This window comes from Bos indicus x Bos taurus, chromosome 7, assembly GCF_003369695.1.
Source record: "Bos indicus x Bos taurus breed Angus x Brahman F1 hybrid chromosome 7, Bos_hybrid_MaternalHap_v2.0, whole genome shotgun sequence".
NCBI classification, from domain to species: domain Eukaryota; kingdom Metazoa; phylum Chordata; class Mammalia; order Artiodactyla; family Bovidae; genus Bos; species Bos indicus x Bos taurus.
The window spans coordinates 106,479,283-106,506,800 of record NC_040082.1 but is presented as its reverse complement, the minus strand read 5'-3'; the positions used below and the strand labels follow the sequence as shown (position 1 = coordinate 106,506,800).

Here is a 27,518-nt window from a genome sequence, read left to right as displayed (position 1 = left end):
GCTAAGGTGATTTCTTTCTTTCTTTTTTTTTTAAATTTATTTTTTATTGAAGTATAGTTGAATGGCAATGTTGTGTTTATTATTGCCGTACAGCATAGTGATTCAGTTATACGTATATATATACATTCTCTTCCATGTTCTTTTGCGTTATATCCCAGGATATGAATATTCTTGCCTGTGCTGTACAGTAGGGCCTTGTTCTTTATGTATTCTGTACGTACGAGTTTGCATCTGCTAACCCCAAACTCCGAATCCAAACACCAGTCTCTTCTCTATGTCCCTGATTCTGTTCCTGTTTCATAGATAGGTGCACTTCTGTCATATTTAAGATGTCAAGTAGAAGTGATATCATATGGTATTTGTCTTTCTGACTTCACTGAGTATGATAATCTCTGGTTGTATCCATGTTGCTGCAAATGGCGTTATCTTACTGTTTTTTATGGCTGAGTAATGTTCCATTGTACACATGTATGACAACTTTATCTGTTCATTTGTCAGTGGGCATTTAGGTTGTTTCTGTGGCTTGGCTATTGTGAATAGTGCTGTTATGAACATAGGAGTTCATGTATCTCTTTGAATTATAGTTTTGTCTCGATACATGCCCAGGAGTGTTATTGCCAGAGCATATTTTTAGTTTTCTGAGAAACCTCCATACTGTTTTCCATAGTGGCTGCACTAGCTTTCATTCTCACCAACAGTGTAGTAAGGTTCCCCTTCCCCACACCCTCTCTAATATTTGTTTTCTGTAGACTTTTTAATGGTGCTCATTCTGAGTGGTGTGAGGCAGTACCTCGCTGTAGTTTTGATTTGCATTTCTCGCATAGTTAGCAGTGTTGGGCATCTTTTCATGTACCTGTTGGTCATCTGTATTTCTTCAGAGCAAAGGTGATTTCTGATGTACTTCTTTTCCCGCCCCAGGAAAGGCTAACCGGTGGTTTGGGGTTGCTCCTCCCAAGTCTGGAAAAATGAACATGAACATCCTTCACCAAGAGGAGCTCATTGCTCAGAAGAAACGGGAAATTGAAGCCAGAATGGAGCAGAAGGCCAAGCAGAACCAGGCGGCCAGCCCTCAGCCCCCGCATCCTGGCGAGTAAGTCTGCCCTGAAGCTGGGTTAGGGTCTTAGAAGGTCACCAGCAGAGGGTTTTGCTTGTGAGAGCAGTTGGGATGTTACTGCATCTGACTCCAACCTGATGATGCAAGGAGGGCCACAGGTTCACTCTTTTAGGAGGCTCAGTGTGGCAGGAGAGAAACACAGGGTGTGTGGGATCCCGGAGGACGGCTGCCACCTCTTTCACTCCGTGGTTATTTACTGCTGACATTTGTGGGCCAGGGACCACGAGTATAACCCAAAGCAGAAACCCAGATTCCATCTCTGCCCTTACGGGGCTCACAGCCTACTAGCAAGGAGGAGTCCCAGTTACACGCCTGAGCTGACGGTAGGTAACTCAAGGCATTGTGCTCCCAGATGCAGAAGAGACTGCATGCTGAAGGCCCAGGCAGAGCCGGCCCTTTGAGGACGCAGGAAAGGGCTGCAAAGGCCAGGAAGGGAGGTGAGCCCCTGTGTGTCAGGCACCCCGAGCTGCTGCACCAAAGGGGCTGTTTCGGAGTCAGATGAGAGGTAGTTTGAGCAGGGTTTCCTCCTGACTGTTCTGAGAGACTCTGTAGGCACCCAAGAGTTTTGAGCAGCAGTGATGTGATCAGGGTGACAAGATCTCCATGCTGGAGACTGATGGAAAGACAAGTCCCTTCCTCTGTGGTCTGAAATGTGGAGCATATTGTTCAGTCACTAAATCATGTTCAACCCTTTTGTGACCCCATGGACTGTGCCCACCAGGCTCCTCTGTCCATGGAATTTCGCAGGCAAGAATACTGGAGTGGGCTGCCATTTCCTTCTCCAGGGGATCTTCCCAACCCAGGGATTGAACCTGTGTCTCCTGCAAGTGGATTCTTTACCACTGAGCCACCAGGGAAGCCCATGAGCATGTTAGTCCTGCACTGAAGCTTTGTTCCAGCGCCCACGTTTTCTAAGAGTCCATGGCTTCTCCCCAAAGGAGAGACTCCCCTAACAATGACTAATCTGCTTTCTGTCTGGGTGGATTGGCCTATTTTAGATGTTTCATGCGATATCTGGCCTTTTGTGTCTGGCTTCTTTCACTGGACATAATGTTTTCAAGGTTCATCACTGTGTAGCTGTGTCAGGACTTCACTCTCTTTTTTTTGGACTGAAAAATATTCCATTGTATGAATGGACTGTGTATTGTTTACATGTCATCAAGAGCCATCATTCAACACCTGTGTAATACCCCCTGTTGTTTGTTACGGGTAGTTTTCACGTGGGATTCAGTTGTTGGCATGCTGTTCCCCACAGTGGGTTGGTTTGGTTTTTTTTTAAAGCCATGTGCAGCTCGCGCAATCTTAGTTACCCAGTCAGGGATTGAACCTGGGCCCTCAGCAGTGAAAGTGCAGGGTCCTGACCACTTGACTGCCAAGGGATTCCCTCCAAAGTGTTCTCTTGTCATTCATTGTCCCTGCCTCTTTCTGTCCCTCCTGTTGGAGGTGTACGCAGCGTGAGGACAGGGCCAGGGTCACTAGAAGGCTCCGCTTGTTTAACGCCAAGGCTGGTTATCAGTGGGTCTTTCTTTCACATAAAACAACTTTTGTTGCCTTTGCTCTCTTTTAACTTTAAAGATAATGCATATATGTGGTAGAAAAACTGGGAAGTAGAGGAAAAAATAAAATCATTGTAACCCTGCAGCTCACAGGCAAGTGCTGGTTGCTTTTTGATGGATTTTTGTAAACTTTTCCAGTCAAATACATGTTGACATAAGTAGGACCATGCTGCAGATACTGTTGTACGTCTCGCCTTTCTGTTTTTCACTTATCGTTGTGCTTGGTGGTTTTATTTATAAAACTTGAGCTTTCCAGGATCATTCCATCTGCTCTATGGATGTCCTGTAATTTATTTAACCAGCGCCCTTTGTTGACTTATTTTTTTTCCTCTTTTCTTTCATTAGAACGGATTTCTAGGAGGCTAGAACTTTATTTTAAAGGAAAAAATTCAGACCTGTGGGCTCCTTGAGCTTTTATCAGTTATTGAGTGTGTCTGTATGATGAGCATGGCTCTGAAAGCGCATGTGAGGAGTTTCTGAGGCTGGAGCAAGACAGTATGTTGTAGTAAAAGATGAAAGAAGTAGAATACATAACCGTGATAACAGCTTTATTTTCTTCTATTTCTAATTAAGGATAAATCAAAGAAGTATACCAAACTGAGTGACCCTTGTGAGGCAAGGAGACTTTTGGGGGGTTTTCTCCTTGCTTTCTATATTTCTGTTTTTTTTCCAGATTCCCATTTGCTCATAGTGAGCCTCCATCACTTTTTGCTCAGCTGCATCCCACTCTTTGTGACCCTGTGGACTGCAGCCTTCAAGGCTTCTCTGTCCCTGGGATTCTCCAGGCAAGAACTCTGGAGTGGGTTGTAATTTCCTTTTCCAGGGCATCTTCTGACTCAAGGATCTGAGCCTGCATCTCCTGTGTCTCCTTTCAATGGCAAGCGGATTCTTTACCACTGAGCCACCAGGGAAGCCCACTATAACTTTATGATAAGGGTTTGCTTTTGTGTTTCGTTAAAAATACATTTTCTTTTTCAAAATAAAACGTACTTGGGACTTCCCTGGTGATCCAGTGGATATGACTTCACTTCCCAGTGCACGGAGTGCAGGTTTGATCCCTGATCAGGGAACCAAGATCCCACTTGCCCTGCGGCCAAAGAGCCAAAAGCGTAAAACAGAAGCAATATTTAACAAATTCAGTAAAGATTGTGAAAATGGTCCACATTAAAAAAAAGTCTTTAAAAAAATAAAACATGCCCTTTGTAAAAATGAAAGAGAAAGTAATAAGAGTGTAAAATTTCTCTCTAATTCTCCCACCAAGAGATTTCTTTGGCTGTTTTCTTGGACACATGTGAAATCCACAGAAGTGCTGACTGACCTCAGCCCAGAACTGTGGTCACACACAGGTGTAGACACAGGCCCTGCCTTTGGGAACCATACAGTTTGGCTGGTAGGACAGATACGGGAGCCAGCGAAAGCCCAGATGACTCGTTAACAATAGGTACGGCAGGTGCTGCGTGGGAGCAGGGCAGGTGCTTCTGAGCCATCTTGTTGGGGAAGCCTTTGAACCCAAAGGGTCAGCACGCAGATAGAGACAACTTCAGCACAGGTAGCATCCCATTGACTAGTAGAACCAGCTTGTTCGAGCTGACTTCTCTGAAGGCCGCTCCCTGCACTCTGTGGGCCCCCAGCATCTTCGGGGGTCCATTTGGGGCCCCCTTAGAGAACAGTGGTGGGGGTAGGACAGGCCGATGCATTGTACACCCTGCCTCCTCTCAAGGCTTATCCTCTCTGTCCTCTGCCTCCGGTCTAGAATTGCAAACGTACACAACTCTAACGTTTCCAACAAGTTTGCCAACGACGGCAGCTTCTTGCAGCAGTTTCTGAAGTTGCAGAAGGCACAGACCAGCACAGGTAAGCGCGGTCCCCCCCTGCCCTGTGTCACCGCCTCCTAGAGTTACCCCTGCTGACTCTCCCCCCAAAGGGTCCTCGGTGCCTTGAAAGTTGGCAGGTCCCACCTCAGCCTCGTTCCTCTCACCCCTTGTTCACTGAGCACCTTCGTTCTGCTTGTTCTCACAGGAAGTGCCCAGGGGAGAATGCAGACCCTGCCATTGAGGTGCTTACCCACAAGACCTAGAGGCAGATAAGCCAGGTTTCTATTTGGGGAGGGGGCGGTGGGGGCCAGAACTCAGCACACCTGAGGGACTGTGGCTTGAGTTAGAGAGGTAGCTGCAGTGTAAGGAACAGGCCCTCCTTCTGTAGGTGGTGAGGGGCCGCTTGGCCCACAGGAGCTGTGTGGGAAACGCCAGGTGTCAGAATCTCCACCTGTGGGAGTCCACCCACGACTATGGTTGTGCACTTTACTAGTCTCATTTTTTTTAAATTTCTTTTATTTACTTACTCGTTTGTTTATTTTTGGCTGCGCTGGGTCTTCATTGCTGCGCTCGGGCTTTCTCTAGTTACGGCAGGTGGAGGCTCCTCTCCGGTTGTGAGTCACATGCTTCTCATTGCAGGGGTTTCTCCTGTTGCAGAGCACAGGCTATAGGGCCACTCGGGCATCAGTGGCTGCAGAGCATGCGTATGGGCTCTAGAGTACAGGCTCAGTAGTTGGGGCACACTGGCCCAGCTACTGCCCATGGTGTGTGGCATCTTCCCAGACGAGGGATTGGATCTGCGCCTCCTGCATTGACAGGTGGATTCTAAACCACTGGACCACCAGGGGAGCCCCGCTAGTCTCGTGTTTACTATAAGGAAGTTACTGGTGAAACAGCTGACTCTGGACTTCTGTCAGGTTTCCCAGCTAACAGCTAGAAAAGTTAACCCAAGGCCAAGTTTGCCCACAGAGAGGGAGGAAGGGCTATAAGAGCCCTTCACCGCAGGGTCTCAGGCCATGAATTGTGGTTGAAAAGTCCCAAATAGGCTAGCTCCTGCCCGCTACTGCTAGCTCCTGCCCACAGCAGTCAGAGGGGGTGGGTGGACGCTGTATGGGGGATTCGGGTCTTATCCTGAAGAGTTGCTGTATCACTAGTCTGTGGATGGTGGAGAAGGCAATGGCACCCCACTCCAGTACTCTTGCCTGGAAAATCCCATGGACGGAGGAGCCTGATGGGCTGCAGTTCATGGGGTTGCGAAGAGTCAGACACGACTGAGCGACTTCCATTTCACTTTTCACTTTCATGCTTTAGAAAAGGAAATGGCAACCCACTCCAGTGTTCTTGTCTGGAGAATCCCAGGGACGGCGGAGCCTGGTGGGCTGCCATCTATGGGTCGCACAGAGTCAGACACGACTGAAGCGACTTAGCAGCAGCAGCAGCAGTCTGTGGATACGGGTGTCAGAGCTACCTACCGCCAGAGTTGCCGCTTGCAGAGGCCTGGGCTGGGTGACCCCTATAGGTTGTTTCTCTCGAGGTCTCGAGGGTCCTCATCTGTAAGTGGGGGTGGCATCTTCCCTGAGTGCTTCTGAGCACCCACTGTCTGCCAGTGCTGTGCTGGAAGCTAAAGAGCCCAGCCACGGGGGACTCGGGGCCGTTCAGGCAGGAAGACAAGGAAACCTGCACCACAGACCTTGAGTGTGGGTCTCCCTCCTTGTATCCCAAGATGCTCCCCCCAGCGCACCCACTGCCCCGCCTCGTGTGCTCCCCCGCACCGGGAAGAGGCCCCCCCTCATCAGTAGCCCGCTGGGCCAGGTGAAGAACTACATGCACGCCAAGCAGCTGCCTGTGGCCAGCCGCCCGAGTGTCTTCCAATCTCCTGATGAGGACGACGAGGAGGACTATGAGCAGTGGCTGGAGATCAAAGGTAAGGTGCCAGGGCTGCTGCCCACCGTCCACAGCTGCTCTTCCAGCTCCACAGGCAGGCTCCATGGTCCCGGGGAAAGCACAGCCGGCTGTGGGTTGCTCGGGGTGTGGTCAGGGCGTTGCCACCAGGCCTCCAGGCTGAGCCAAGGGTCAGAGTGAGGCCCTTCAGGATGAGGGAGGTGAAGGAAGAGGTGAGGAGTAGACCATGGGGAGCCTGGAAGGGCTGCAGAGTGCAGGCTTCTTCCTGGGAGCTGTTTGGCTCATTGTCCACTTTTGTGGGGGCTGGTCTCATGGTGGGGTGGCGTTCTCAGGGGAGTGTGCACTTGTGTACTCCTCATCCAGTTCTAGAAGAGGAGCTCCTCAGTGTGGGTTAATTGTCTCCACTAGTTTGGGCCAGAGGTGTGAGCACAGGGGTTGGGAAGTGCTCTCTCCAGTCCAGCGCAGGATGGTCATTGGCCTTAGCTGAGCCAGTTCAGGCCCCGTGGTGGAGGAGGGCGGGGAGGGGGCTGGTGGCGGCACTCCCAGTGCGCCCAGCCATGTCCATATTCAGAATGAGATGGGGTGCCACCTGAGCTACGTGGATCCCAGCCCTGGGCCTCCAGGGTGGCTGGTGCAGTCACGCCCCTGACAGTGAGGACAGACTGAAGTGACCATGCCATCATGTTGTGACAGCCTCTAGACGTCTTGCTCTGGGTGAGGTGCTGACTTCAGGTCTTGCATCTGAACAGAGCAGTGGCCAGCCTCGAACCCTGGAGCTGTAGTCAGAATGGAGCCAGTGAATGTGGTGTTTCCTCTGAGAGGTGCCCTGGCAGTCCCAGTGGTACCCTGCTGGGAACTGCCAGTTTAGGAGGGACAGTGGGTGCCTCAAGGCCCTTGAGACCTATTGTGGCCTGCTATTGATTTAACCTCAGAGAAGCAACTGCGCTTATAAAGTAACCAGGTTAGGATTGTTGCCAGGCATGTGGCAGGAGGGTGAGGCTGAGGGGAAGGTGGGCGCGAATGTCCCTGAGACCTCTTATAGGTCCTCTTGTAGGCCCTTCTTGGCCACACCTTGTACCACTCCTCTCTCCCAGCTCCTCCCGAGCTTCCTGGCAGTACAAGCAACAAGGAGAAAGAGAGAGGCCACAGACTCAGTGTCTCGCCCCATTGCCAGGAGAAGCAAACGTTCCTAAGCACTGACTGACATCAAGAAATTTCTCCTGGGAGCTCTCGTATGAGGGATTCAAGCTGTATGAAACAGGCCAGCAATAAATACAGAAGCAAGTTCCATGTGGCTCGAAGTAGAGGTCAATACAAGTACAGAAATATATTTTTAGTTTGGTTCACTGTAAATGCCCTGAGGTAACAATTAAGTCCGTCGCAGTGAGCCCCCCTAGCTCCCAGATGTTAGTCTGGAAACACACTTTCTTACTAACGGATGCCAGGACTTGTGGAGAATGGCTGGCACTCAGTCTGGGCAGGAAGTGTCTGACATGTCCCAGAAGCGCCCTTTCCCAGCAGATAGCAAGGAGGCAGGCAGAGACTCCTGGGGCCATGCCTGCAGGCCTTAGGAGCCAGTCTGAAGAAGCTCCACCAGCCACAGAGGGGAAGATGGAGCTTCTGTGATGACGTGAATTGCATTGGATTGAAACCTACCCGTGTCTTTCAATCATAGTTTATAGTGATATTTTAAAAAAAAATATCATCTTTGAAGGATGAAAGGGAACGAATATATTGTACTGAAATATAAAGAATTAAGTCATGTAAATAAAAGAATTGAGCATTCCAAAAAAGGGGGGGGAAGCTGGCTCTGTTTTCCGACATCTCCCTGCCAGCCTGGTAACTGGCTTGGCCTTTGGGAGGCTCACACACTTTTCTCCCCCCTTTGCGTGTCTCACAAAGGCTGTCTAGACCGACTCACCCTCATCATGGTGCTTTTGTGTATGGGCCAGGACTCCCAACAGCCTCCCGCATTTCACCCTCTTTTCCCCCACCCCTCTGTCCTTGTGGTCCATAGAGAGAGTGTGCCTGTTGACTGTGGGGTGTGTGAGTTGAACCCCAGTACTGACAGCCTCCTTAAAGTTTCACCCCCAGAGGGAGCCGAGACTCGGAAAGTGATAGAGAAATTGGCCCGCTTTGTGGCAGAAGGAGGCCCCGAGTTAGAAAAAGTAGCTATGGAGAACTACAAGGATAACCCGGCATTTTCGTAAGTATTTCTGGGAGGGGAAGGCCACTGGTACTTAATGTTCTTGCCACACGTTAGTACATGCCCACATTCTTGTGAGGCCGTGGTGGTGACTGAGGCCGACCGGGGCTGGGTGCTTACTTGAGTGGGCCAGATACCACTTTGTATTCACACCGGAGATTGCCAGGGGCTCCAGTGTGGAGACTTACTTTTGGGCCCCGTGAAGGCGTCTCTGCTCACCAGCTTGCTTTTGCACACCATGTCTTCAGAAGCTGCATGGGCCCACCCATCCTTGTTGCTCATTTTCTACTCTCTGTTCTGTAAAACTCCTCTCCAGGTTTTTGCACGATAAGAATAGCAGGGAATTCCTCTACTACAGAAAGAAGGTGGCTGAGATAAGAAAGGAAGCACAGAAGTTGCAGGCAGCCCCTCAGAAAGGTAGGTGGGCGAGGGGGGTGGGAAGCTCTGGGGAGGCGTGTAGACAAACCACACCCCATGTGGACTTGGGGTCCTTTCCTGGAGCCCTCCTTGGCATGGGGTGGCGCTGACAGTGCAGGTTTGTGCCCTCCCAGGCAGCTGGGGTCATGCTGGGACTAGCACTGGTTGCCATTGCTCCGAGGAGTGGGGAAATGTAAGGGTCGAGGTGAAGATCAAGGGCATGTCCAGGAGCTCAACTCCTGGGAAGTGCATGCAGGGAAGAAACGCTTGCCCCTTGGTTCATGGTCATTTTCACAAGTGCTTATGGGCACCTGCGGCATGCTGGGCACTGAGACACAAATGCAGTGCCTGACACTTGGCAGGGGTGGGCGGTGGAGTGAGGGGCCAGGAGATGGAGACAATTAGCTGGTTAGAGGGTGGTGGGATGACTCTCAGGGGAAGGGGGATGCTGTCTGGTCTCCAGCTGGGATGAAGTGAGGCCCCAGCCAAGTGCTGGTGGGTAGCAGGGGCCTTGATCTGTAAGCCGAACGTGGGCCGCATCCCCCCACATTACCTGGGCGGCTCCCATCAGAAAGGCCGAGATGGGGCTTCCTGTCTCCAGCCTGGACCAGGTCACCCCTCACCTTCTGTTCCCACCATCCCAGTGTGTGGTCCAAAACCCTTAGACCTATGGGGTGGGAAGGGGTGGAGCATGGGGGGGTGGAGGCTCAAGATATTATTAATTTTGCTTGGTTCCAGTACAGTAATCTGATTCCCATTTGCCTGTTTTTCTTTGTATTGTTCCTAAAATAAACCCCTCTTGTTTCCCGTGGGGTTCTTAGCAGAAATTAGGCTGTTGGGTGTGGTGAGTTGAGCTCAGTACTGACAGCCTGCTTAAAGTTTCACCCCCAGAGGACGAAGAGGTCAAGAACCTCGCAGAAAAGTTGGCCAGGTTCATAGCGGATGGGGGTCCCGAGGTGGAAACCATTGCGCTCCAGAACAACCGTGAGAACCAGGCATTCAGGTAAGGGGGAGCACCCACTGGGGGGTGGTAAACTCTCACCCTAGTCATAGCTTCCCTGCTGAGAAAATGGGGTCGGTATACTACTGAGACGCTCTAGGATCCCATGGCAAGAGGTTGGCAGAGCCAGACCCAGGTCCAGGAGTTTCTGATCACAGAGTTCAGCCCTGCTACCCCATCGGCATTCTCCAAGTGCACATTGGTTCCTGAGTCATCCCTGAGCCAGGTGTGTGAGGGCCTTTGGAGCCTTCTGTTCTCTGGGAGCCTCGTCGAGAAAGTCTCTAGCGCTTGCCTTGCTCTTTTTGTAGCAGAATAGACTGGGCTCTCAAAGAGAAACTAACAGGCTTGTTGTTCGCTGTGTGCATCCTCTCATCTGTACAGCAAGGGAGATGATAGGAGAGTGGGGAACGTGGTACCTCAGGCTCTGGGGCGGGCGGACCACAGCCTGTGTGCATGGTCCACAGAGCATGCAGGACAAGCAGCCGGGCCTCGCTGCTGTCCCCAGCCATGACACCACACGCCACCCCCTCAGGCTGGGTCTGTGCTCACCCACTGCCATTCTTTGGGTGGGTTCAGCCCCTGCTCTTTATGGGGGCAGGCTGCTGGGTGGCAGGATGTTGGGTGGGGTAGGGTGGTCACTGCTGCAGGGAGGGGCCAGGCAAAGGTTTGTGAGGTGGGCACTGAAGCCATTGTGAGGGTGATGCCCCCTCGAGGACACTTTGGGCAAGTAACACAGGTTCCTACTCAGTCAGTGAGGAGATGCGATGGCACTCGTAACAAAAAGTGTCGGAGCAGCAGCCATCTGGGCTGGTTGATTGAGCAGCTCTAGACGCCATCAGGGACACAGGAAGAAGGAAGCAGGAGTGGAGGCTGGGCAGGCGGCCAGTCGCATCTACCACACGTGAGGCAGCGTGAGCTAGACACGGAACACTGAAGGGCGTCTGGAGGGACTGCCATGCAGGAGTGATGCGGCAGAGATGGCGGAGGTGCAAGGCGAGTGTCAGTGCAGATGGGCCGCGGAGCCGGGCAGGGCTCAGTCCCAGAGGGCTCAGGCTCATTGAGAGCCTTTGGAGGGTCTGCACAGGGAGTCAGGGTCAGCTGTGCTTCAGCGTCATCTGGCCACAGCTGTGGAGGGTGGTCAGACCCAGCAGGTTGGGACACATTGGGGCACGGGAGAGCCATCAGGTGGGGCAGAGGAGGACTGCTGAGAGTTCAAATGTCCCTGTGAGGGGTACGCAGGCATCTGGGAGCTTTCATGGGGGCCATGGGGCGTTCAGGTCTAGCGCTCAGAAGACCCAGGGTCTCCTCACAGTGTAGTGATACCAGCTGCTGCTCTGCACTGTTCAAACCAGTGTTACTTAGCAATCCATCACTACATCTTTTTTCCCTTCCTTCACATAAGTAAGTTCATTTATTTCAGTAGGAAACTTAGTGTCCAATCACTCATCATGACTAGAGCTGACTAAAAATCTATTGCAGGCAAAGTGGGTGAGGTAATGGGATTCTGTACAAAGCCTCCAGCCCAGGTGGCTCTCCCTGGTCAGAGGGTTCCTAGGCTCAGCAGCTCCAGCTGAGCCTTTCCTGTGGGGTCAAAGCCAAGAGACATTATCACCACAAGTGACTCCAGGCCCGCCCTGCGGCTGTAGCCCTTTGGGCAGGCATTGCTGGCAGGCATGCAGCTTGTGGGTAGTGACAGGGTGGCCGCTGGGGATGAGGGGCATGAGAGCCCGGGGGTGTCTGGCAGGGAAGCAGCTGAAGGTGACTCTTGTGGTCTGGGGGAGCTCATTTCCACACGTGGAATGACCGTGATCCACGGTCAGCACTCCCCGAGTTGGAGAAAGCATAAGCAAGGAAGGATCAGGGGTCTGGGCTGGCGTAAGACATGCAGGTTCACACCAAGCAGACGGTTTCCTCGCCCCTTGGTGTGGAAAGGGGGTGGGGGTCAGGTGCAAGGCAGCTCCTCTCACCCCCACATCTAACAGTCATCTGGTGTTCCTGCTGCTCTTGGTTCTTTGCTGTTCTCCTGATTTCTGAGGAGCTCTGTGTTTTGGGAAACATAATAGCTATGCTCATCTGTGGAGAAGCTGGAAATACCTGTTCCTTTGACCAGTCATCCCACTTCTGAGATGCCATCCCCAGAAATAATGTTACATATAGCACTGTCGTAAGTCATGAAAAATTAGTAACACAACGAATGTCTAGCCCCAGAGGGCTAAACCCAGTGTAATCTTGGCCATCGGAAGTCATGCTGTTGAAGGCGGCAGCAGCCAGCAAATCTCAAGCCGTGTGTGGCTCTTATCACATCACCTGGGTGAACCATGTTCTTCACAGCAGCCTGGCCTGTTGGCCTTCAACCCGTGAGGGAACCAAGGAGGCCGGTCTGCGGAGATGCCTTCACTACCATGCCATGCTGCAGTCTAATGGGAAAGCCATATGTTGTTGGGTTAAGAAACTTAAAAAAAAAATCAGGATATGGAAAATAGAATCACACCTCTGTTCAAATATAACTCCACTGAAAATAAGTCTGGAAGGAAATACACCAAAGTGTTAACTTTGGTTAACTCTGCCCACTCCAACCAGAGGGGTCTTTGTTGTAAAATCCCCTGCACTTGTGCCCAGGGCCCACAGTGAGCAAGGACCCTCCTTGCAGACAGGCTTACCATGGGGGGCTTGTGGGTGCTGCCTCTCAGAGCAGCTCTGAGGAGACGCAGCAGGAGCCATCAGCTGAGGCCAGGAAGAGGCAGGCCTGTGAGCCTAGAGGAGACCCACTCCATTTGGCACTGCCTCCCTGCCCCAGTGGGTGAATTCCCCAGTCTGCTTTTCTTGGAAAAATCAGATTGCTTTAAATCCATGTCCTGGTTGCCATGAGTCTTTTTTAAATCCAGCCATCTGCTCCCTTCCATCTTTGAACAACTTGCTTTGGTCTCTTATATTTTAAGATGTTATTTTTGGAGCAGTTCTAGGTTCACAGCAGAATTGAGGAGAGGCTACAAACACTTCCTATGTGCCCCCTTCCCTGACACACGCACAGCTTCCCTCGTTATCAACATCCCCACCAGAATAGTATATTTGTTACAATCAGTGAACCAGTATTGACATACCATAATCACCCGAAGTCTGTGGTTTACATTAGGGTTCACTCTTGGTGGTGTGTGTTCACTGGGTTTGGACAAATGTGTAATGACATGTGTCTGTCATTATATATTCAGAGTCTTCGTTCTCTCTGCCCTAAAATTCCCTGTGTTCTGCCTGTTCATCCCCTCTTCCTCCCCAAGCCCTGGCGACCACTGATCTGTTTACTAATTCTAGTTTTGTCTTTTCCAGAATGTCATTTAATTGGAATCATAGTATGTTGCATTTTCAGATAGGCTTTCTTTACTTGGTAACGTGCATTTAAGGTTGCTCCGAGTCTTTTTTTTTTTTCCCCTTGTAGCTTGATAGCTCATTTCTTTTTAGCACTGAATAATTTTCCCTTGTCTGGATGTACCACCGTTTATCCATTCACCTCTTTCAGGACATCTTGGTTGCTCCCAAGTTTTTGCAGTTATGAATAAAGTTGCCTTAAACATCTGTATTCAAGGTTTTTATGTGGACATAAATTTTCAGCTCTTTATGTACCAAAAAGAGTGTTGGTTGGATTGTATGGCGTATTTAGTTTCGTGAGACACTGCCAAACTGTTCCAGAGTGGGCTGTACCTTTCGCGTTGCCCCCCAGCAATGAATGAGTTTCAGTTGCTCCATATCCATATCAACATTTGATGTTGTCGTGTTTTGGATTTTGGCCATTCTTATAGATATGTTGTGATAGTCGTCGTTTTGATTTGCATTTCTCTGATGACATGATGTAGAATATCTTTCCATAATGTTTATTTGCCATCTGTAAATCTTTGGTGTGGTGTGTGTTAAGGTCATTGACCTGTTTTTTATTGACATACTTGTTTTCTTTTTTTTTTTGCCTGTTAAGAGTTCTTGGTATATTTTGGGTAACAGTCTTTATCAGATGTGTCTTTCACAAATATTTCTCCCAGTCTGTGGCCTGTCTTCTCATACTCTTGACTTTGTCTTTTGGAGAGCTGAAGTTTTTAATTTTAATTAAGTCCAGTTTATCAACTGCTTTCATGGATCTTGTGCCTTTGATGTTGTATCTAAAAAGTCCTTGGCATACCCAAGGTTATATAGATATCCTTCTGTGTTTTGTTTACAGATTCAGGTTTTACATTTAGATCAGTGATAAGCTTTTTGAGTTAATTTTTGTGAATGTGAAGCTTATACGGTCTGTCCAGTTTTTGTGTGTGTTTTTGGCGTGTATCTGTCTGGTTTCAGCACTATCCCTTAGAAAGACTGTTTTTGCTCCATTGCATTGCTTTTGCTCCTTGGTCACAGAACCGTTGACTGTATGTGCCTGGGTCTGTTTCGAGCTCTTTATCCTGTTCTTTTGGCCTGTTTGTCCATTTTCTCTCCAGTCCCCCGCTGCCTTGATTACTGTCAAGATAATACTGATTACTGACAAGATGATACTGGCTTTACAGGAAGCCCTGAAGTCAGGGAGTGTCAGTCCTCTGGCTTTGTTCTTCCTTTTCAGTATTGTGTTGGCTGTTGTGGGTCCTTTGTCTCTTTATATAAACTTTCAAATCAGTTTGTCAGTATGTACAGAATAACTCATTCCAACTGGAATTGCACTAAATCTGGAAATCAAGTTGAGAATAACTGACACCTTGACTACACTGAGTAACTTTCTATCTGTGAACATGGATTATCTCTTCATTTATTTAGTTCTTCTTTGAATTCATTCATCAGAGTTTTTTAGTTTTCCACATACAGATCTGGTACATATCCTGTTAGACTTACACCTGTGTATTTCGTTTGGGGAAATGCTACTGTAAATGGTATGATGTTTTTAATGTCAAATTCCATGTATTCGTTGCTGGTGTATAGGAAAGTGATTGACTTCTGTAGATTAACCTTGTATCCTGGAGCCTTGCTATAATAGCTTATGAAGTTTTAGGGGGTTTTTTGGTCTATTCTTTTGTTTTGTTTTTTTTTTTTTCCTGCACAGATGATCATGTCATATTTCTTCCTTCTCAATATACTTTCTGTTCTCTTTTCTCCTCTTACCGTATTAGCTAGAACTTTCTGTATGCTAATGAAAAGCATTGGCAAGGTGGGATATTCTTGGCTTGTTTCTCTTAGTGAAAAAGCATGAGGTTTCTCATCATTATGATGTTATTGGGTATTTTGGTAGATACTCTATCAAGTGGAACAAGTTTGCCTGTACTCCTAGTTCACTGAGAGTTTTCCTCATGAATGGGTATTAGATTTTGTTAAGTCTCAAGCTTTTTCTGCAGCAATTGATGTGATCATGGGGTTTTTCTTTTTTAGCCTATTGACCTGATGGATTACATTACTTGATTTTCAAGTGTTGAACCAGTCTTGCATGCCTAGAATGAATCCCACTTGGTTGTGGTGTATAATTCTTTTTTTACATTAATGGATTAGGTTTGCTAACATTTTATTGAGAATTTTGACATCTGTGTTCATGAGAGATGTTGGTCTATAGTTTTCTTATAATGTTGTCTGGTTTTGCTGTTAGGGTAATTGAATAACTTAAAAAGTATTCCGTCTGCTTCTCTCCTCTGAAAAGGATTGTACAGAATTGGTATAATTTCTTCTTTAAATATTTGGTAGAATTCACCAGGGAATTTAATTGGTTCACTTTCTTTAATAAAAATAGGCCTGTTCAGATTGTCTGTTTCTTCGTTTTGTGAGTGTTGGCAGGCTGTATCCTTCAAAGAATTAGCCTGTTTCATCTGGGTTATCAAGTTTGTGTGCATAGAGTTGTTCGTAGTAATCCATAGTATTTTTAAAGTCCATGGGATCTGTAGTGATGGCTGCCCTTTCATTTCTGTTGTTAGTAATTTGTGTCCTCTTTTTTTCTTAGCTTGGCTAGAAGCGTAATGATTTTATGATCTCTGTTTCTTTCAATTTTTACAAATGTTCCTCATCGAGTTTTCTGAAGGGCATACATGCTTGTACTGTGACCCAGAAATACAAAGAAGATGCCACAGGCTCCCCCATCCCTCCGTCCCACCCTGAGTACCAACATTAGCAGACCTGGGAGTCCTTCCATCCCTCTGGTGGCTCTCATGTAGAAATAGTCTGTGGATTTTTTTTCCTGCTAACTTTTACAAAAGGAATTTACAGTGCACTGGAGCCACATGTTACTTCTGTAGTACAGCGTTGTGCTGTGACTGCCGTTCCAGGTTTGTGAGTGCAGGTCTAGCCACTTCTTGTCAAGGGCTATGTAATCTCTGCTCTGGACAGGCTTTGCTATATAGAACAGGGCTGTGATGCTCCCCTCCAGTATGGACTCTAGAGGTGGGACTGTTGGCTCTGTACTTGGGGACCCACAGCTTCTGGCAAGGCTGTTAGTGAGCTGCCTGTCTGTTCCAGACTCCAGTGTCTTTGCTTTGTCTCTGTCCACTGTTGATGCCTCTCAAGGATGCATCAGAAAGGAGCACAGATGTGCCCAGCTGTCAGGTTTGGGTCAGAACCTGCCCTTTCTGGCACCGGGGGTCTCTCGCTACTCAGGAGTTCTTGGTTTGTAAGCACTGGTGCCTTCATCTAGGATGGCTGGGCAAGGTTTGAGAGAGCGTGCACCTTTTCCTTCAAAGCAGGGGATCAATGATAGTGTGACAGGCATCCAGTAAGGATAGGGTAGGGGCTTGGCAGGACCCTTAGCTCGCAGGAACAGCATCATGAAAGGCTGTGGGCATGTCACCAGGGCCAGAAACCACTGAGACCTGGCAGGCAGGAGGTCATGGTAGAGCTCTATCGTGACACGACCCTGAAGTGACCCTGGCTGACCTGGGTATACCTTTGCAAAGCAAAGCCCGACCTTCTACCCTAAATCGGGTAGGGTCTGGGGCCCAACTACAGTCTGCCCCTACTCTCTCTTGCAGCTTTCTGTATGAACCCAACAGCCACGGGTACAAGTACTACCGCCAGAAGCTGGAGGAGTTCCGGAAAGCCAAGGCCGGGCCCACGGGCACCCCCACGGCACCTGACCTCGGGCTGAAGCGCAGGTCTCCTCCTGAGACCCCGTTGGGGTCCACGCCCACTGCCACTGCCTGCCCTACCTCATCTGCCCCCCTGCCCACTGCCAACCCACCTGCCGCCGCCCCAGGGAAGCCGGCCACCACAGCCAACGTGAAGAGGAAGCGAAAGAGCCGGTGGGGGCCTGAAGAGGACAAGGTGGAGCTCCCGCCCGCCGAGCTGGCGCAGAGGGACGCGGATGCTGCTCCCTCGCCTCTGTCAGGTGGGCCAGCCCCTGTCTCAGCGTGCGGGGAGGCTCTGGCATCTGTCACTGAGCGTAGTGCTCTCAGGGTTCATCTGCGTTGTAGCACACGTCACAGTTCCATTTGTTTCCATGGCTGAGTAGTAGTCCAGTGTATGATAGACAGCATTTTGTTTATCCATTCATCAGTTGTTCAGAAGCCTGAGTTGTTAAGAGGCTTTTTAGTTCCTCTTCACTTTCTGCCATAAGGGTGGTGTCATCTGCATATCTGAGGTTATTGATATTTCTCCCGGCAATCTTGATTCCAGCTGTGCTTCTTCCAGCCCAGTGTTTCTCATGATGCACTCTGCATATAAGTTAAATAAGCAGGGTGACAATATACAGCCTTGACGTACTCCTTTTCCTATTTGGAACCAGTCTGTTGTTCCATGTCCAGTTCTAACTGTTGCTTCCTGACCTGCATATGGGTTTCTTAAGAGGCAGGTCAGGTGGTCTGGTATTCCCATCTCTTTCAGAATTTTCCACAGTTTATTGTGATCCACAGAGTCAAAGGCTTTGGCATAGTCAATAAAGCAGAAATAGATGTTTTTCTGGAATCACTCTTTTGCTTTTTCAATGATGCAGCAGATGTTGGCAATTTGCTCTCTGGTTCCTCTGCCTTTTCTAAAACCAGCTTGAACATCTGGAAGTTCACGGTTCATGTATCGCTGAAGCCTGGCTTGGAGAATTTTAAGCATCACTTTACTAGCGTGTGAGTTGAGTGCAATTATGCGGTAGTTTGAGTATTCTTTGGCATTGCCTTTCTTTGGTGATTTTGATTACTTACTGCATATATGTAGGAGTGGAATCACTAGGTCTTATGGTAATTCTGTAACTTACTGAGGAATTGCCAAACTGTTTTCTATAGCAGCTGCACCATTTTACATTCCCATCAGCCATGCACAAAGGTTTGAATTTCTTCACATTCTCACCTTATTATTTTAGCTATCCTAGTAAGAGTAAAGTGAAATCACAGTGTAATTTTGATTTGCGTTTCCTTAATGACTAATGGTGTTGAGCATCTTTTCATGTATTATTGGTTATTTGTATAGTTTAGTTAGAGAAATGTCTATTTTAGTCCTTTGCCCATTTTAAAAAAATTATTTATTTATTTTTGACTGCTCTGGGTCTTCATTGCTGTGCAGGGACCTTCTCTAGTTGTTAGCAAGGAGGGGCAACTCTTACTGTGGCATGCAGGCTTCTCCTTGTGGTCCTTCTCTGGCTGCAGAGCACAGGCTGTAGGGTGCGCGGGCTACAGTAGTTACAGCCATGGGCTTCTGTAGTTGTGCTGCACGGGCGTAGCTGCTCCAGGGCACGTGGGATCTTCCCAGAGCAGGGATCCAACCCATGTTCCCTGCGTCAGCAGGCCGATTATTAACCATTGGGCCACGGGAAGTCTGGCCCATTTTTTAGTTATTTGCCCTTTTGTTATTGAGTTGTAGGAGTTCTTTTTATGTTTTAGATACTAACTGCTATCGAGATACATGATTTGCAAATATTTTTTTCTAGTTTTATGGGCTGTATTTAAAAATAATTTTTTATTATTAATGTTCTCTTGATGTCCTTTGACACACAAAAGTTATAATGTTCAATTTATTTTTTCTTTTGTTGCCCACATCTGAAAGTCTTGAAGATAGGTCTCTGTTTTCTTCTAAGGGTTTTTATACCGTCCTGGTAGCTCAGCTGGTAAAGAATCCTCCTACAATGCAAGAGACCCCAGTTTGATTCCTGGGTCAGGAAGAGTTTTATAGTTTTAGCTCATAAAATTGAGTTAATTTTTGTACATGATATGAAGGGTCCAGCTTCATTTCTTTGCACGTGGAGATCCCATTTCCCCAGTACCATTTGTCAAAGAGATTGTGATTCTTTCTCCACTGAATGGTCTCTCCACGCCTTGTCAAAAGTTCCCCAGATGCAGGAGTTCGTTCGGGGCTCTCTGTTCTATCACAGTGGCTGTGTGCTTCTCCTTATGCCAGCAGCACGCTGGTTTGATTATTATAGCTCTGTGGTAAAATGTTAAATTGGGAGTATCTGCTTTTCAACTTTGTTCTTTTTTAGGCTTTGGCTATTCTAGGTCCTTTGACTTTTTGTATGAATTTTCAGATGAGCTATTCCATTTCTGCAAAAAGCATTGTTGGGATTTTGATAGGGTCTGTATTAAATCTGTAGATTGCTTTGGGTAATATTGACATGTTAACATTTGAGTCTTCCAATCTGAGAAGTGAGATTGGAATCCAATCTGAGAACTGAGATTCCCTTCTGAGAATCTGGTTGGATGGCATCACTGACTCAATGGACATGAGTCTAAGAAGCTCCAGGAGCTGGTGATGGACAGGGAAGCCTGGCGTGCTGCAGTCCCTGGGGTTGCAAAGAGTTGGACACAACTGAGCGACTGGACTGAACTGAATCTGAGAACACAGGAGAGCTTTCCTGTTTGCATTTATTTGTTTATTTTTGGCTCTGCTGGGTCTTTTTTTGCTGTGCAGGCTTTCCTCTAGCTGCGGCAGGTGGGAGGGCTGCTCCAGTTGCAGCTGCTCCGCTTCTTACTGCGGCGGCTTCTCTCACTGCAGAGCCTGGGCTCCACCGTTGCTCCGGTTTCTCACTGCGGTGGCTTCTCTCACTGCAGAGCCTGGGCTCCACCGTTGCTCCGGCTTCTCACTGCGGTGGCTTCTCTCACTGCAGAGCCTGGGCTCCACCGTTGCTCCGGCTTCTCACTGTGGTGGCTTCTCTCACTGCAGAGCCTGGGCTCCACCGTTGCTCCGGCTTCTCACTGTGGTGGCTTCTCTCACTGCAGAGCCTGGGCTCCACTGTTGCTCCAGCTTCTCACTGCGGTGGCTTCTCTCACTGCAGAGCCTGGGCTCCACCGTTGCTCCGGCTTCTCACTGCGGTGGCTTCTCTCACTGCAGAGCCTGGGCTCCACCGTTGCTCCGGCTTCTCACTGCGGTGGCTTCTCTCACTGCAGAGCCTGGGCTCCACCGTTGTTCCAGCTTCTCACTGCGGTGGCTTCTCTCACTGCAGAGCCTGGGCTCCACCGTTGTTCCGGCTTCTCACTGCGGTGGCTTCTCTCACTGCAGAGCCTGGGCTCCACCGTTGTTCCAGCTTCTCACTGTGGTGGCTTCTCTCACTGCAGAGCCTGGGCTCCACCGTTGCTCCGGCTTCTCACTGTGGTGGCTTCTCTCACTGCAGAGCCTGGGCTCCACCGTTGTTCCAGCTTCTCACTGTGGTGGCTTCTCTCACTGCAGAGCCTGGGCTCCACCGTTGCTCCGGCTTCTCACTGTGGTGGCTTCTCTCACTGCAGAGCCTGGGCTCCACCGTTGTTCCAGCTTCTCACTGCGGTGGCTTCTCTCACTGCAGAGCCTGGGCTCCACTGTTGCTCCAGCTTCTCACTGCGGTGGCTTCTCTCACTGCAGAGCTTGGGCTCCAGGCGCACAGGTTTTGGTAGTTGCAGTTCGAGGGCTCTAGAGCACAGGCTCAGTAGTTGTAGCTCACAGGCTTAGCTGCTTCTCGGCCTGTGGAATCTTCCCAGACCAGAGACTGAACCTGTGTGTCCTGCATTGGCAGGCAGATTCTTTACTACCAAGCCATCAGGGAACCCTTTTTATGTATCTTTTTAAGATTGCTGAATTCATGTATTACCATAACAGTCTTCAGGGTTTTCTAGATATATATAGATCATGTCATGTGCAAATAAGGATAGTTTTATGTCTTCCTTTCCAACTTGGATGCTTCTTACTGCTTTTTCGTGCCTAATTGCTCTAGTTAGGATTCACAGTACTGTGTTGAACAGAAGTGGTGAAAGCAGGCATTCCTGCCTGTTCCTAATGCTTAGGGGGAAAGCTGTTGGTCTTTCACCATTGAGTGTTATGATTGTGTTTTTTTAAATAGCTGGCCCTTGTCATGTTGAAGAAGTTCCCTTGTCTTTACTGAGCATTTTTATCATGAGAGAGTGTTTGATTTTGTCAAATGCTTTTTCTACATCAATTGAAATGATCGTGTGGATTTTTTTCTGTTTCTATTAAAGTGGAGTATTATGTTGATTGGTTTTTGTGTGTTGAACCACTCTTGCATTCCTGGAATAAATCCCAGTCTGTTATAGCAAATAATTAGTTTAACATGTTGATAGCCTTAGTTTTGCTAGTATTTTGTTGCAGATTTCTGCGTCTTGACTCATAAAGATTATTGGTCTGTAGTTTTCTTATATTGTCTTAGTCTGCCTTTCATATCAGGGTAACACTGAGCTCATAGAATGAAGTAGAAAGTGTTGTCTACTTTTAATTTTTTGGAAGAATTTGAGTAGCATTGGTGTTAAATCTCCTTTTAAATCTTGGGTAGAATTTACCAGTGACACCATCTGATTCTGGGCTTTTTTGGGGGGTTGGGGAGGAGAAGATTGGGTATTGATTCATTCCCACTAGTTGTTATAATTCTGTTCAAGTTTTCTGTTACTTTTTGAGTTAGTTTTGGTAGTTTGTGCTGTTTAGTATTCTTTTATCATTCTTTTGTTTTTGTAAAGTCATTAGTAATACAATGCTGTGCTTAGTCGCTCAGTGGTGTCTGACTTTTCGACCCCATGGACTTCAGCCCACCATGGGGATTCCATGGGGATTCTCCAGGCAAGAATACTGGAGTGGGTTGCCATGCCCCCCTCCAGGGATCAATCAGTTCAGTACAGTCGCTCAGTCGTGTCCGACTCTGCAACCCTGTGAATCGCAGCATACCAGGCCTCCCTGTCCATCAACTCCCGGCGTTTACCCAAACTCATGTCCATCAAGTCGGTGGTGCCATCCACCTCTGTCGTCCCCTTCTCCTCCTGCCCCCAGTCCTTCCCAGCATCAGGGTCTTTTCCAATGAGTCAACTCTTCGCATGAGGTGGCCAAAGTATTGGAGTTTCAGCTTCAACATCAGTCCTTCCAATGAACACCCAGGACTGATCTCCTTTAGGATGGACTGGTTGGATCTCCTTGCAGTCCGAGGGACTCTCAAGAGGCTTCTCCAGCACCACAGTTCAAAAGCATCAATTCTGTGCTCAGCTTTCTTCACAGTCCAACTCTCACATCCTTACATGACCACTGGAAAAACCATAGCCTTGACTAGACGGACTTTTGTTGGCAAAGTAATATCTCTGCTTTTTAATATGGTGTCTAGGTTGGTCATAACTTTCCTTCCAAGAAGTAAGCGTCTTTTAATTTCATGGCTGCAGTCATTATCTGCAGTGATTTTGGAGCCCAAAAACATAAAGTCTGACACTGTTTCCACTGTTTGCCCATCTGTCTCCCATGAAGTGATGGGACCAGATGCCATGATCTTCGTTTTCTGAATGTTGAGCTTTAAGCCAACTTTTTCACTCTCCTCTTTCACTTTCATCAAGAGGCTTTTTAGTTCCTCTTCACTTTCTGCAATAAGGGTGGTGTCATCTGCATATCTGAGGTTATTGATATTTCTCCCGGCAGTCTTGATTCCAGCTGTGCTTCTTCCAGCCCAGTGTTTCTCATGATGCACTCTACATTTAAGTTAAATAAGCAGGGTGACAATATACAGCCTTGACATACTCCTTTTCCTGTTTGGAACCAGTCTGTTGTTCCATGTCCAGTTCTAACTGTTGCTTCCTGACCTGCATACGGGTTTCTTAAGAGGCAGGTCAGGTGGTCTGGTATTCCCATCTCTCTCAGAATTTTCCACAGTTTATTGTGATCCACAGAGTCAAAGGCTTTGGCATAGTCAATAAAGCAGAAATAGATGTTTTTCTGGAACTCTCTTCCTTCAGTAGTTCCCCATTATCTATGTTTTTGCTTTCTGTGTGGTTTCAGTTACCCACCATCAACTGTGGTCCAAAAATATTAAATGAAAAATTCCAGAAATAAAAATTAATACATTTTAAATTGTGAGCCCATTCTGAGAACTGTGATGAAATCTTGTGCTGTCTGGTCCATCCTACCTGGTACATGAATCATCCCTTTGTCTAACTTATTCCACCCATTGTTATTGTCTGTTCAGTCGCTAAGTCATGTCCGACTCTTTGCGACCCTGTGGACTGCAGCAGCCAGGCTTCCCTGTCCCTCACTATCTCCTGGAGTTTACTCAGATTCATGTTCATTGAGTCAGTGATGCCATCTAACCATCTCATCCTTTGCCTCCCTCTTCTCCTTTTTGCCATCAACCTTTCCCAGTATCAGTATCTTTTCCAGTGAGTCAGCTCTTTGCATCAGGTGGCCAAAGTACTGGAGCTTCAGCTTCAGCATCAGTCCTTCCAGTGAATATTCAGGGTTGATTTCCAGAGTCCTCAGGGGACTCTGAAAGTCTTCTCCAGCACCACAGTTCAAAGGCACCAGTTCCTCAGTGCTCACCCCTTAGTCACTTAGTTACTCGGTCGTCATATTGGCTGTCGTGGTATTGCAGTGCTTATGTTCATGTAGCCCTTACTTTACTATTCTCCGTAATAATGACCTCAAAGCACAAGAATAGTGATGCTGGCAGTTCAGACATGCCGAAGAGAAGCTGTAAAGTATTTCCTTTAAGTAAAGAGTTGCTTAAAGTTCTTGGCTTAATAATCTTCAGTTACCAAGATCTACAGTAAGAAAAGATCATCTATTTATGAAATTTTGAAGAAGGAAAAAGAAATCTGTGCTAGTTTTGCCATCATATCTCAAACTGCAAAAATCACAGCCACGGTGTGTGCTAAACATGTGCTTTGTTAAGATGGAAAACGCATTACATTTGTGGTGAAACATTTTGGGAGAGAAACCACATTCACATAACTTACTATGGTATATTGTTATAACTGTTCTATTTTATTATTAGCTATTATTAATATTACTGTGTCTAACTTGTAAACTAAACTTTATCATGGGTTGGTATGTATGCAGTGGGTATGTGTGTGGGTGTGTGTGTGTGTGTATATATATACACAGGGTTCAGTACTATCTGCAGTTTGAGGCATCCTGTGGGGGAATCTTGGAATTTATCCCCTACTGGTGAAGTTGACTGCCGTATCTCCCTGTTGTTTGAGTAGTTGAGTCTTCTCTCTTTTTTCCTTAGGCAATCTATCTAAAGATTTGTCCATTTGCTTTGTCTTTTCAAGAAACTAACTTTTGGTTTCATTGATTTTTCTCTCTGATATTTTTCTGTTTCCTATTTTATCTCCATTCTGATCTTCATTTCCTTCATTCTGCTAGCTCAGGAATTAGTTTGTTGTTCTTTTTCTGGTTCCTTATGATGGACAGCTAGGTGCTGGTTGGAGGTCTGCCTTCTTTTTTTAATATGAGCGTCTGAACTATGAATTTTCCTCTTGGCCATGCTTGTGCTGCGCCCCATAAATGTTGGTGTGTCGTGTGCCTTTGTGTTCATTTGTCTCTTAAGCATCTTCTGATGTCTTGTGATTTCTTCTTTGACCCATTGGTTTTTAAGATTGTGTTTAGTTTCCACATTTGTGAGTTTTCCAGTTTTCCTTCTGTCACTGATTCCTCATATCATTCCATTTTGATCAGAAAAGATGACTTTTATTCAAATTGTTATGTAACCTGACACGTGACCTATCCTGGAGAATGTTCCGTGTGTGTGTGTGTGTGTGTGTGTGTTCCAGAACACTGTGTGTTCCGCTGCTGTTGGATTGCGTGTTCTGTAGATAATCCAGTAGGTCTTGGTTGGCTTGTAGTTTCGTTCAGTCCTCTGTCTTCTTACTGATCTTCTGTTTAGATGCTCTGTTCATTATTTAAAGTAGGATATTGAAATCATCAACAGTTACTACAGAATTGTTTGTTTCTGCCTTCAGCTTTGTCGGGTTTTGCTTCATTTATCTCGGAGCTCTGTTAGGTCTGTGTGTGTCTGTGTGTGTTAGTCGCCCAGTCATGTCTGATTCTCTGCGACTCCATGGACTGTAGCCCGCAAAACTCCTCTGTCCATGGAATTCTGCAGGCACGAGTACTGGCGTGGGTTGCCATGCCCTTCTCCAGGGAATCTTCCCAACCCAGGGACTGAACCCAGGTCTTCTGCGTTGCAGACAAATTCTGTAGCATCTGAGCCACCAGGGAAGCCCCAAGGTCTATGTATATAGCACATCTTTTGTTAATGTGTAGCATCCTTCTTTGTCTCTCATAATCTTTTTTGACTTAGTCTATTTTGTCCGATACTAGTATGGCCAGAGCAGCTCTCTCTTGGTTACTATTTGCATCTTTTTCTTTCCTTTCACTCTCAACCTGTTTGTGTCTTTATCTAAAATAAGTCTCTTATAGACAACATATGGATGGTCCTGATTTTCCCTAAGCTCTAAAGTACTTGGATTTAGTCTTGTCATAGAAGGCTCAGGAAATGTACAATGATAAGCACAGTAATCGCTACAGTTGGTTTTGTGCAGCTACCTCCAGCTTCCCCCTCCTTGACAGCAGTTTCAGGGACAGCCAACGTGTGGCCTCCTTTCTCATTTTCTACCACAGGCCGTTAAGGGTGGGGGTCTGTTGTCATGGCATCATGTAGGAGATATTGATGACCAGTAAGCTCATGCTCTCTGTCTGACTTCACCACGCAGCCTGTACTATGGGCAGAACCCTCTCAACATCCCTCAGCCCTGACTTGACTGGCGCTGGACACACAAGCATAGAAAAGTCCTGTGTGACCTGACGCCAACAACTACATTTGCCATCCAAGGATGGGCTGAAATGGAAGGCATCTCAGCCAGGTCATAGGCTGACCTGTAGGCTCTGCCCACTCTGAGAGTAGTCTCCTGCTCAGTGTTCCCTTGGCTAAAGAGAAAGGCTACTACCTGAAGAGTTTAGTACCCACTGGGGCTCTAGATCTCATCTCTGCCCAGGGTTGATGCTGCTAGGGTCGAATTGCTGCCCAGGTTCCAAACGTGGTGCCCAGTATACAGGAGGGTGCTCAGATGTGAGGGCTGCTCTCATGCATGCATGTCCCAGCTCAGAGGTCACGTCCCTGCGGTCCAGCCCCAGCTGCTGAAGTGTCCTTCACGATCTAGGGAACACGTACTGGCTCCAGAGTCTCAGGTTCAGGTTCAAGCCCCACGTTGTTCCCAGGGAATTGTGGGCAGCCCCGCCCCTGCCCCCCAGCCCGCTCACTGATGAAATGGCCGGGGGAGGAGAGGGACTTCGGGCCTGATCCAGGTGAACAGCAGACTGCTCAGACCTTGGCTCCTTTGTTCTCTCCATGGTGTGTCCCAGTGTCCTCTAGAGCCCCCACAGACTGAGGGATTAGGGGACAGTCTTAGGGTCCAGAAGCACCTGCGAGTGGTTCTTGCAGGCAAAGCCCCAGCCCCATTGATCTGGGAAGGCCTGGCTCTTCCAGCCTCCAGAGAGGCCTCTGCACCTCTTCTGCCTGAGTTGCTCCCCAGGCAGCCACCCGCTGCAGGGAGGTGGTTTCCAGCACTCAGATGGAGCCTTCACAGCATCTTCATGAATTAGTGTTGTAGGTTCCAGCCAAGCTCCAAAGCTGACACCACATTAAATGTTGGTTGCTTTAAAAATGGCTGGCTGCCTCTCAAGCAGGCGCTGACAGCGTTCTGATGCCGGCTCCACACCTGTGTGTCTGTATTGCGTGTCTCATCACTGTAGGGCTTGCTCCCAGGAGCCCGTGTGCACGCACGCACGCACACTCTTAGCTGCCATGTCTCTGGCTGTGCAGATTTCCCCTCCTTGTCACCTGTTAGCTCTGTCACCTTGAGTGGGGCCCAGACCTCTTGAGTTTCGGTGCCAGCATCTGCAGTGGGGGTCATAGAGCCTGCCTGGAGCAGTCACGGGGGAATGGAACTGCATGCACAAAAGCCCCACGAGGTCACCAAGTGACATGCGTGCTGACTGCTCCTGCTTCAGGGTCCTGCCACGTGTGGGCGCCTCAGGTGCGCCAGCTCGTGTACTCTGCCTTGGACGCAAGTGCTGGCTGGGCGCACGTGTCCAATACTGACCAGCCTGTGTCTTGTTTCTAGTTCAGGACCTCAAGGGTCTTGGCTACGAGAAGGGGAAGCCCGTGGGTCTGGTGGGTGTCACGGAGCTTTCGGATGCCCAGAAGAAGCAGCTGAAGGAGCAACAGGAGGTAAGGCCCGGGGGGCAGAGCAGACAGGCCTCTGCCCGGTGGTGCAGTGGTCATAGTGTGTTCTTTCTGAGCCTCTGTGTGGTGCCAGGTGGACCCCACACTCAGGGGAGAGGCTCTTGGTTAGGTAGGTCCCCGTCA

At 48.2% G+C, this 27,518-nt stretch overlaps 1 protein-coding gene across 2 annotated transcripts in view; it reads left to right on the top strand.

Moving 5' to 3' along the window:
- The window catches only part of SUGP1 (SURP and G-patch domain containing 1), a 32,481-nt gene that overhangs the window by 1,772 nt on the left and 3,191 nt on the right, over nt 1–27,518 (top strand). For both annotated transcript variants that reach the window (XM_027548396.1, XM_027548395.1), the window contains exons 2-9: nt 919–1,090; nt 4,424–4,524; nt 6,208–6,408; nt 8,469–8,592; nt 8,909–9,009; nt 9,889–10,012; nt 16,969–17,324; nt 27,274–27,380. In XM_027548396.1, coding sequence (XP_027404197.1) covers nt 919–1,090; nt 4,424–4,524; nt 6,208–6,408; nt 8,469–8,592; nt 8,909–9,009; nt 9,889–10,012; nt 16,969–17,324; nt 27,274–27,380 — 1,286 coding nt within the window. The remainder of the gene's footprint in view (nt 1–918; nt 1,091–4,423; nt 4,525–6,207; nt 6,409–8,468; nt 8,593–8,908; nt 9,010–9,888; nt 10,013–16,968; nt 17,325–27,273; nt 27,381–27,518) is intronic.